This window comes from Anguilla rostrata, chromosome 17 (genome assembly GCF_018555375.3).
Source record: "Anguilla rostrata isolate EN2019 chromosome 17, ASM1855537v3, whole genome shotgun sequence".
NCBI lineage: Eukaryota > Metazoa > Chordata > Actinopteri > Anguilliformes > Anguillidae > Anguilla > Anguilla rostrata.
The window spans coordinates 27,563,180-27,574,141 of NC_057949.1; the positions used below are offsets into that span (position 1 = coordinate 27,563,180).

At 50.2% G+C, this 10,962-nt stretch overlaps 1 protein-coding gene across 1 annotated transcript in view; it reads left to right on the plus strand.

Annotated features, from left to right (window-relative positions):
* Positions 1 to 10,962, plus strand: part of LOC135244102 (dedicator of cytokinesis protein 6-like) — a 47,339-nt gene that overhangs the window by 21,367 nt on the left and 15,010 nt on the right. The window contains exons 18-30 of the mRNA XM_064316301.1: positions 269 to 418; positions 1,333 to 1,346; positions 1,431 to 1,446; positions 1,961 to 2,225; positions 2,585 to 2,749; positions 3,364 to 3,536; positions 4,971 to 5,072; positions 6,699 to 6,785; positions 7,889 to 7,984; positions 8,301 to 8,441; positions 8,588 to 8,701; positions 9,263 to 9,433; positions 10,017 to 10,156. Of these exons, the coding sequence (XP_064172371.1) occupies positions 269 to 418; positions 1,333 to 1,346; positions 1,431 to 1,446; positions 1,961 to 2,225; positions 2,585 to 2,749; positions 3,364 to 3,536; positions 4,971 to 5,072; positions 6,699 to 6,785; positions 7,889 to 7,984; positions 8,301 to 8,441; positions 8,588 to 8,701; positions 9,263 to 9,433; positions 10,017 to 10,156 (1,634 nt within the window). The remainder of the gene's footprint in view (positions 1 to 268; positions 419 to 1,332; positions 1,347 to 1,430; positions 1,447 to 1,960; positions 2,226 to 2,584; positions 2,750 to 3,363; positions 3,537 to 4,970; positions 5,073 to 6,698; positions 6,786 to 7,888; positions 7,985 to 8,300; positions 8,442 to 8,587; positions 8,702 to 9,262; positions 9,434 to 10,016; positions 10,157 to 10,962) is intronic.

A 10,962-nucleotide genomic window follows, 5' to 3' on the forward strand; every position in this document is an offset into this window, starting at 1 on the left:
CTAAACCATCCGTGTACACCCAGCAGCTACACCCAACATCCCCCTACACCTGCGGCCTACACCCATCACCTCCTAAACCATCCATGTACACCCAACACTTAAACCCAACATTGTCACGCTTTCAGTCTTCACTCAGCTCTTCCTAGACCCTCAGCCTACACCAGACTCCTCCTGCACCCAGATGTCTGCCACACCCACAGAGTGTGCAGGTAACCCCTCCTGTCAATGTGGCGCAGAGTGTGTTGATGGCGTGCCTGTGTCTCCGCAGTGGATCCCGTTAATGCAACATGGCCGCCTGCGGACGGGCTCCTTCAGCCTGCCCGTGTCTGTGGAGAAGCCCCCGCCCAGCTACTCCGTCCTCACCCCGGATGTAAGCCCTGCAACCCCCATCATACCCCTCTCCACCCCAAATAGGTTACTCTAGAGGGCTGAATCAGACATCAGAAGCGGTGTTTCCCACAGGAAAGCCGCTCGTGGGTGTGCCCGCAGTCACGTTCTGTTTTTGTGATGCTCAGCTAGCGAAATGAAAACACCCGCATTTCTGCTTGCACGCTTGCGGTGTTGTTTAAACGCGCTTTTCCTTCTGTTAAACGTGACGTTAATGAGCCTTCAGCCCCTGTGCTGTCAAACAAATACAGCTGTTCTCAATGAGCTAGTTCAGCATAGCGGCACGCTACAGAAACTGGAAGCTTTGTGTCATTGTTATCAGTCATTGTTAACAGCTGGTGGAAGTGTTGCTAGGCTACCATTTGTTAACTTCCAGGTTGAGAGTGAGCCTGCACCCGATCTGACCCGATGTAACAGAGCTAAAAATAGGCCCGGTCCAGGCACAAATCACAGCATAACTGCGGGTCCCGTCTGGTTCAAGTCAGGATTCGGTCCTCTAGTCTGCACCCCGTCCTTCCACTCTACAGTTATTAATATCATACATTATTTACCAGTTAGTCACTCCTTTACATTACATGTTTGCTTAGCAGATTACATACTGTGTGTTCTGTGTTTATACAGCATGCCTGTTTCTCTGTGTTAGATTGTGATGCCTGTGTCTCTGTCTCTCTGTGATAGATTGTGATGCCTGTGTCTCTGTGTCTCTGTGTTAGATTGTGATGCCTGTGTCTCTGTGTTAGATTGTGATGCCTGTGTCTCTGTCTCTCTGTGATAGATTGTGATGCCTGTGTCTCTGTGTTAGATTGTGATGCCTGTGTCTCCGTGTCTCTGTGATGGATTGTGATGCCTGTGTCTCTGTGTTAGTTTGTGATGCCTGTGTCTCTGTGATAGATTGTGATGGCTGTGTCTCTGTGTTAGTTTGTGATGCCTGTGTCTCTGTGTTAGATTGTGGTGCCTGTGTCTGTGTTAGATTGTGATGCCTGTGTCTCTGTCTCTCTGTGTTAGATTGTGATGCCTGTGTCTCTGTCTCTCTGTTATTTCAGGTCGTCGATGAAGCGGGTGATAATCACAAGCGGTGTTTAGTTATTGAGAGTGCTTCTTCGTTCACCAGGTGATGAACTGCGCTCACACCTCACATCTCCTCACACCAAACGCACACACAACACACACACACAGTAACTACATATCCAATCTCTCTCATCACACACCACAACCACCCGGTATAAACTACACTCGCACCCTCACAATCTCTCTCTCACACACACGCACACAAGGTAAATGCTAACTCACAATCTCTCACACACACACCACAACACAAACACCCAGTATAACTACACACCTCACTCTCTCTCACATACACACACACACACACACACACACAGGTATAAACTACACTCACACCCTCACAATCTCCCTCACACACACACACACACACACCACAGTATAACTACACACACTCACAACCTTCACATACCACACACACACACACACATACACACACCCACACACACGCACACACTCTCTCTCTCACACACACACACAGACATTCTATCACACACACACACACACACACTCAGTGAATGCTGACTGCCCTGTGGGCCTGCAGGACCCTCACCTGGATAAGTTCTTCACGCTGGTGGACGTGCTGGAGGAGTACTCCTTCCCCTTCCGGCTGAAGGACGTCATCATCACCGAGGGCAACGTGGAGGCGGAGCTGAAGGCCAGCATGGCGCAGCTGCGGGCCGCCCTGCTGGACACCTGCGTGCGCTTCCTGCACCAGCTGCTCGGGAAGCTCATCCTGCTCATCGTCCACCCGCCCGTCATCGCCGGGCAGATCGGTGAGCTCCGCCCACAAGCCTCGCCCTGGCCACGCCCCGCCAGAGCCGCACACACGCCTCGCTCTGCCTGCCCCCCCCATACCGTTATTCACCGTCCCTCTCTCTCCCTTTCTCTCACGCCGATCTTCCTTCCCTCCCTCCCTCTGTCTCTCATGCCCTTCTTCCCTAACTCCCTCCCTCCCTCTCTCTCTATCTCTCTCTCGCACTGTCGCTCTTCTTCCCTCCCTCTCATTCTCTCTTGCGCTCTGTCGCTTTTCTTTCCTCTCTCCCTCTTTCTCTCTCTCACTCTCGCTCTTCTTCCTTCCCTCCCTCCCTCTCTCTCTCCCTCCCCCTCTCTCTCTCTCTCTCTCGCTGCGCAGTGAATCTGGGCCGAGCTGCGTTTGAGGCCATGGCGCTGTTAGCCAATCAGATCCAGAAGAACTTGGAGGGCAGTCAGGACCACCACGGCCGAAACAACCTGCTGCTGTCCTACATCCACTACTGCTTCCACCTGCCCAGCGGCGACCCCCCCGCCCCGCCCGGCGGTGAGTGTGCTACCCCGCTAACCCCCCCGCCCCCCACCTTGAGCCAAAATGGCGCCGGATGTTTATACGTCACAGAGCTCCTGTGCCTCGTCAGGCCTGCCCATCACCAGGGTATCTGTCACTCACGTGTGACAGGTCAGACCACTTGACTTTGTGTTGGAAGCTGTAATTATTGCTGGTGTGTGTGTGTGTGTGTATGTGTGTCTGTGTGTGTGTGTGCGCGTGTGTACCTGTGTGTGTGCATGTGTGCGTATGTGCGTGTGTGTGCGCGTGTGTACCTGTGTGTGTGCGTGTGTGTGTGTGTGTACCTGTGTGTGTGCATGTGTGCGTACGTGCGTGTGTGTGCGCGTGTGTACCTGTTTGTGTGCATGCGTGTGTGTGTGCGCGTGTGTACCTGTTTGTGTGCATGCGTGTGTGTGTGCGCGTGTGTACCTGTTTGTGTGCATGCGTGTGTGTGTGCGCGTGTGTGTCTTTTCCCCCTCCGTTCTGCATTGTGATTGGATCAGTGTCTGGTCTTCCCAGAAAGCCCCTGACTCTCGTTGCTGTCCCAGAAAGCCCCTGGCTCTCATTGCTGTCCCTGAAAGCCCCTGACTCTCGTTGCTGGCCCCGCCCAGGTCTCGCCCCGCCCTACGAGCTGCCCATCCAGTACGCCACGTTGTCCCGGGCAACGGCGCGGCCCAGCAGCCTGCACCTGTCCCGCTCCAAGAGCATCAGCAACTCCAACCCCGACCTGGCGACCACGCCCAACTCGCCTGACGAGGAGGTGCAGAGGATCATCGGGAGCAAGGTGTGTGTGTGTGTTTCTACGTCTGTACCGCTGGTTCCTCTTTCTGCACGGACACACACACACACACACATACACTCTGTACAGGCCGCTTCCTCTTTTCTTACATTCATACACACAGACCGTACCGCTTCTCCCTGTGTCCTAGAGATTATGCACTGATTCCACTGCCTCTTTTTGTATTCACAGTATTCCTGCATAGAGTCAGTATCCTACATAGACATAATATTCCTACATAGAGACAATATTGCCTCATGGAGATAATATTTCTGCATAGACAGCGTATTCCTTCATAGAGGTAGTATTCCTGAATAGCGACAGCATTCTGATGTAGTGACAGCAGTCCTGCATACATACAGTATTCCTGCATAGTTACAGCATTCCTGCATAGATACAGTATTCCTGCATAGTTACAGCATTCTTGCAGTGACAGCATTGTGCTGGAAGTGCATTGCTCTGGTGCAGTCACTGCATGGCTCATCTGATTGGTTGAAGACCTGTGTCTTTACTGTGATAAAGCAGGACGTTACTAGCCCTTTAAGGTGTAAGATATGTGATCTTAACTGGGCATTCTAATCACAGCTGGTAACTGAAAGCAGTGGAATTCTAGAACACTGACTTTGAATTTTGAAGAAAAAACTAAACATTCCAAAAATCTTACCCTTCAAAGGGTTAAATGGAACACCAAACTGCCTTAAGAATTATGCAGCTGACCACCACAACAGGAAAGAATTCCGCTTAAATACTTTAAATACGGCGATGACGTGGTTCTGAGCTGCAGTAACCATTTTACACTCCCCTGCAACACAGAGGCCTTTTGGGAGGATATTCGTCTCAACAGTATCTAGATTGGGAGCAAAAGCACCAGTCAGCTGGTTGCTTAGTTACAAAATTAAATTGTGATATTCTAAGCTGGTAATATATTATGTTTGGAATAAAAGAAAGCCAATATAGACAGTTTTATGATGGTCCTATAAACTAGCCTGGCCGCTTTAATTGACATTGCTTTTAAATGTACAGGTACTGTTGAGCTGGTCTGGAGTGAGCGGAGTTGACCTCGCTGTGCTGTGCTGTGCTGCTGGGAGGGCTCTGTGTTGCACTGTGGGTAATCAGACCTGCTCCCAGGCCCAAGCACAGGCCGCTCCTCCAGTGTCTGTGGGAATACTGCGGGTTCGATCGCGGCCCCTCGGTTGTTTGTGTGTTTGTCGTTGATTAAACCTGTCAAACTGTTAGATTTGCAACCCTGTGCTGTGCTGATCTCCCTGTCTTTCTAATGCCCCCCTTTACCCCCAACTCCCTCTCTCACTTTTCCCCTCTTTCTTTCTTTCTTTCTGCCCCCCTTTTTGCTTCCCTCCCTCTGCTTCCCTCCCGCTGCTCCCCTCGGCCCCTGTGTCCTGTGCGCTGCTGCTGCCCCCTGGCTGTGGGTGCTGGTATTAGGGGATTGACCGCTCGCACTCCTGGGTGAACTCTGCTTACGCCCCTGGGGGCTCCAGGGCCGTCCTACGCAGGAACCCCCACTCCAGCAGTGAGCTCAAGCAGGTGCACCCCCAGCCTGTGTGTGTGTGTGTGTGCGTTTGTGTGTGTGTGTGAGAGAGCATGTGTGAGTGTGTGCGTGTGTGAGAGAGCGTGTGTGTGTATGAGAGTGTGCGTGAGTGTGTGTATATGAGAGTGTGCGTGTGTGTGTGAGAGTGTGTGTGTGTGTGCTTCTATCCACCAATCATCTGCTTTTCTTTTTTCTGCCGCCTTCATCTTCTTCACCAAAATCACATCTCTGAACCTTAACAGGCCTAATCTGCCCATGATCATGAGCACACTCACTCACCCATTCACCCATTCACTCATTCACTCACTCATGTGCTCACTCCCTTCTTACTGTCCCACACTCACATCTCTTTCTATCTCTCCCTCACACACTGAGACACACACACACACACACTGTTTTCATGATCATTGGTGTGTTTATCATCGTTTGTCTTCATTATTTACTCACGTTTTCATCCTCAGCCAGCATTAACCTTAAACTCAATTCCTACAGTTTTGATGTGTAGTACACTGTTCCAGTCTCAGTGAGTAGTATACTGTTCCCACAGTCTCAGTGTATAGTGACTGTTCCAGTCTCAGTGGGTAGTATACTGTTCCCTCAGTGGGTAGTATACTGTTCCCACAGTCTCAGTGTACAGTGACCGTTCCAGTTGCTGTGTGTAGTATACTGTTCCCACAGTCTCAGTGGGTAGTATACTGTTCCCACAGTCTCAGTGTATGGTGACTGTTCTAGTCTCAGTGGGTAGTATACTGTTCCCACAGTCTCAGTGTATGGTGACTGTTCCAGTCTCAGTGGGTAGTATACTGTTCCCACAGTCTCAGTGTACAGTGACTGTTCCAGTCTCAGTGGGTAGTATACTGTTCCCACAGTCTCAGTGTACAGTGACTGTTCCAGTCTCAGTGGGTAGTATACTGTTCCCACAGTCTCTTACGTACTGTTCCAGTCCGTGGTAGTATACTGTTTCCACAGTCTCAGTGTACATAACGTTCCAGTCTCAGTGAGTATACTGTTCCACTGGTTACTGTTCCACAGTCTCAGTGTACAGTGACTGTTCCAGTCTCAGTGTAGTATACGTCCAGTATACTGTTCCCACAGTCTCAGTGTACAGTGACTGTTCCAGTCTCAGTGAGTAGTATACTGTTCCCACAGTCTCAGTGTACAGTGACTGTTCCAGTCGCTGTGTGTAGTATACTGTTCCCACAGTCTCAGTGTACAGTGACTGTTCCAGTCGCTGTGTGTAGTATACTGTTCCCACATAGTGTACTGTAGCTGTCGTCTCAGTGGTAATACTGTTCCCACAGTCTCAGTGTACAGTGACTGTTCCAGTCTCAGTGGGTAGTATACTGTTCCCACAGTCTCAGTGTATGGTGACTGTCCAGTCGCTGTGTGTAGTATACTGTTCCCACAGTCTCAGTGTATGGTGACTGTCCAGTCGCTGTGTGTAGTATGTTATATACAGTGTCAGTGTCTTATGTACTCCTCTAAATTCTGCTGACGGCGGATCAGTGCTACTTCGGTCGTTGGATTTGAGTTGAGGAAGCGCTCCCACTCCTTCATCCGTTTCTGTCTGTCTGTCCATCCGTCCGTCTGTCTGTCTGTTCACCTCCACCCACTCATCACAGGCATGTGAGCACAGCTCCAATCGCATGTCTGCTTTCCTGGAGAACACCTTCTTCTGCCCCGCCCCAGCCAGGCACATCGCCAAAAAGGTAACACACACATACACACGCTACACACGCTACACAGGCTACACGCACGCACGCACACACACTACACATGCTACACACACTACGCGCACGCACACACACACGCAATCACATGCTACACACACTATGCACACACACACACATAATCACAATCACACACACGCTATGCACACACACACACACACACACACGCACACACACACATAATCACATAGTCTCGCACACTCACACGCTCACACACACAAACACACACACACACTACACACATAAGCACTCACACACACACACACGTCCGTAATAACAGTGAATGGCTGTATTTAGCAGCGATGAAATGGGGCCAGTCGGATCGCAGGACGTAGGCCGGTGATGATCGTGATTACAGGTTGTCCTGCCTTGTTTTCTGAGATCAGCTGTAACTACTCATTGCTTCACATGCTACTTCTGCTAAGAAAACCATGATCTGTTGAACTTATATACATTAAGTCTCCTTTGTCAGCAGGTGGCCTGCTGGGCTGGGCCAGTGCCTGTAGGTCTGTCTCTCTCAGTGCCTGTAGGGCCTCAGTGCCTGTAGGGCTGTCTTCATCAGTGCCTGTAGGGCCTTTACAGGGATAAATGTTCTATTGCATGTGTAACCACTACGGGTGCTAATTTTGGTTCATTCTGCTCACACGGGTGTGTTTTTTTTTTTTTTTTTAACATCTCACTTCTCATCCACATCTGTGTGTGTGCGTGTGTGCGAGTGTGTGTGTGATGTGTTTTTACAGTTGTGTGAGTACAGTGTCTCTGGTAAAACTGTTTGAGCTGCACTTGACATTAAACTGTTTGAGCTGCACTTGACATTAAACTCTGATTTTACCAAGTATTTGCTCTGTGCAGAATTTAATCCTGTGTAGCTCTATGCTAACTCTAGATTGTATATGAACAGTGGTAGCTCTGTGCTAACTCTAGATTGTATATGAACAGTGGTAGCTCTGTGCTAACTCTAGATTGTATATGAACAGTGGTAGCTCTGTGCTAACTCTAGATTGTATATGAACAGTGGTAGCTCTTCAGCTAAACTAGCCCAGGCTGTGCTAACTGTGACTAACGTGTGGTAATGTCTGTAGCTGCTCCACGAGGAGCTGGCTCTGCAGTGGGTGGTGAGCACCAGCACAGTGAGAGAGGCAGCGCTGCAGCAGTCCTGGTTCTTCTTCCACCTCATGGTTGGTATCCGCACACACACACACACACACACACACACACCTGTGCACGCACACACACGTACACACACACACGCACACGTGCGCACACACACGCTCATGCACGCACACACACGTACACACGCTCACGAAAATACACACACACACACGTGTACACATGCACACAAACACACACACGCACACACACGTGTACACACACATACACGCACACATACGCACACACACGCACTCACACACACACACACACACACACGCACACTCACACACACACTACACACACACACACAGACAGTTTCTGAGTGCGTCTCTGTGACCCCAGGTGAAGAGCATGTCCCATCACCTGTTCCTGGCCTCTCGTCTGGACGTCCCGAGACGGCAGCGCTTCCCCGATCGTTTCGTGGACGACATAGCCGCTCTGGTGTGCGCCATCAGCGCCGACATCTCCAGCAGATACCACAAGGTACGGCGTAGCGTCCCCTACAGGACACACTGAGTACTGCACAGAGGGCCTCATTACTGAGGCTCATGGTAAAATAGTCTGATGGAATAAAGGCTATGGTTGGATGTGGGCTATGATAATTCTCTCTCTCTCTCTCTCTCTTTCAGGACGTGGAGCTGGTTGAGAGGTTGAACAGCAGTCTTGCTTTTTTCCTTAATGACCTTCTGTCACTCATGGACAGAGGTTTTGTGTTCAACCTCATTCGCACCTACTATAAACAGGTACATGCACTATACACACTACACACTATAAACAGGTACATGCACTATACACACTATGCACTATACACACTATAAACAGGTACATACACTATACACACTATAAACAGGTACATGCACTATACGCACTACAAGTAAGATGTAGTATAGCATCTTTGCTCATGGTGATGTTCATGTTGTAGTATAGTATCTGTGCTCATGATGCACGCACCATAGCATAGTATCTTTGCTCATGTTGCACATGCTGTAGTATAGTATCTTTGCTCATGATGCACATGCTGTAGTTGAGTATCTTTGCTCATGGTGATGTTCACGCTGTAGTAGAGCATCTTTGCTCATGGTGATGTTCAAGCTGTGGTATAGTATCTTTGCTCATGATGCACACGCTGTAGTATAGTATCTTTGCTCATGATGCACACGCTGTAGTATAGTATCTTTGCTCATGATGCACACACTGTAAGTATAGTACCTTTGCTTATGATGCACACACTGTAGTATAGTATCTTTGCTCATGATGCACATGCTGTAGTATAGTATCTTTGCTCATGCTGATGTTCTCCTCAGATCTCCAGTAAGCTGCACTCCACCCCGAACCCCAGCGCCCTGAATGCGCTCAGGATGGACTTCATCCGCATCATCTGCTGCCATGAGCACTACGTCTGCCTCAACCTGCCCTGCTCCACCCTCAGCCCCCCCGCCTCGCCCTCCCCCTCCACCTCCTCCACAACCTCACAGGTACACACCCCCCCCCCCGACCCGCTCACTCAGTCCCCGCCTGCCTCCTCCACTCTCACACTCACGTACCACCACCACCCTCCCCACCCTTCTCCACCCTCAGTGCTGTCTGTACTGTCTCTGTGCTGCCTGTGCTGTCTCGGTGCTGACTGTGCTGTCTCGGTGCTGACTGTGTTGTTTCTGTGCTGCCTGTGCTGTCTCTATGCTGACTGTGCTGTCTGTGCTGACTGCTGTCTCTGCTGACTGTGTTTTCTCTGTGCTGTCTTGCTGTCTGTGCTGACTGTGTTTTCTCTGTGCTGTCTCTGCTGTCTGTGCTGACTGTGTTTTCTCTGTGCTGACTGTGCTGCCTGTGCTGACTGTGTTTTCTCTATGTTGTCTGTACTGTCTTGCTGACTGTGTTTTCTTTGTGCTGTCTCTGTGCTAACTGTGCTGTGTCTGTGCTGTCTCTGTGCTGACTGTGCTGCCTGTGCTGACTGCTGTCTCTGCTGACTGTGTTTTCTCTATGTTGTCTGTACTGTCTTGCTGACTGTGTTTTCTTTGTGCTGTCTCTGTGCTAACTGTGCTGCCTGTGCTGTCTCTGTAGAGCTCTGCGTTCTCCAGTCATGTGCAGGACCAGGGCGTGGCCAGCATGTTTGAGCTCTCCCTGCCCTTCAGACAGCAGCACTTCCTCTCCGCCCTGCTGCTCACTGAGCTCTCCCTGATCCTGGAGCCTGAGGGAGAGGGGTGAGTGTGTACAACACACACACACACACACACACTATACACCACACACATTATACACACACCCACACACTGCTCACTGAGCTCTCCCTGATCCTGGAGCCTGAGGGAGAGGGGTGAGTGCGTACAACACACACACACACACACTATACACCACACACACTATACACACACCCACACACTGCTCACTGAGCTCTCCCTGATCCTGGAGCCTGAGGGAGAGGGGTGAGTGCGTACAACACACACACACACACACACACACACACACTCACACACACACTATACACACACTAGATACCACACACACACACACACACACACACTATACACCACACACACTATACACACACTATATACCAGATACACACAAACACACACACTATACACGCATGCATGCATGCACACACTATACACCACACACACTATACACACACTGTACACCACATAGACTATACACAAACACACACACACACACACACACTGCACACTGTACACACACTATACACCACACACACGCATGCATACACTATACACACACGCACTCATGCACGCACACTATACACACATACACAGACAGACACACACACGCGCGCACACTCAATACACACCGACACACACAAGCTCACACACACACAGTACCCACAAACACACGTACCACACACACTCCCATGCATACACACAAACACACACACACAGGTTTGGGTTTGTGATCATCTCTTGTTGATTGTAAGGTTGGGCAGTGGTGATGAGGTTTTAGTTTCTGTATCATGGCAGTCTCGTCAGGTCTGAACAGTATAAAATGGACGCTC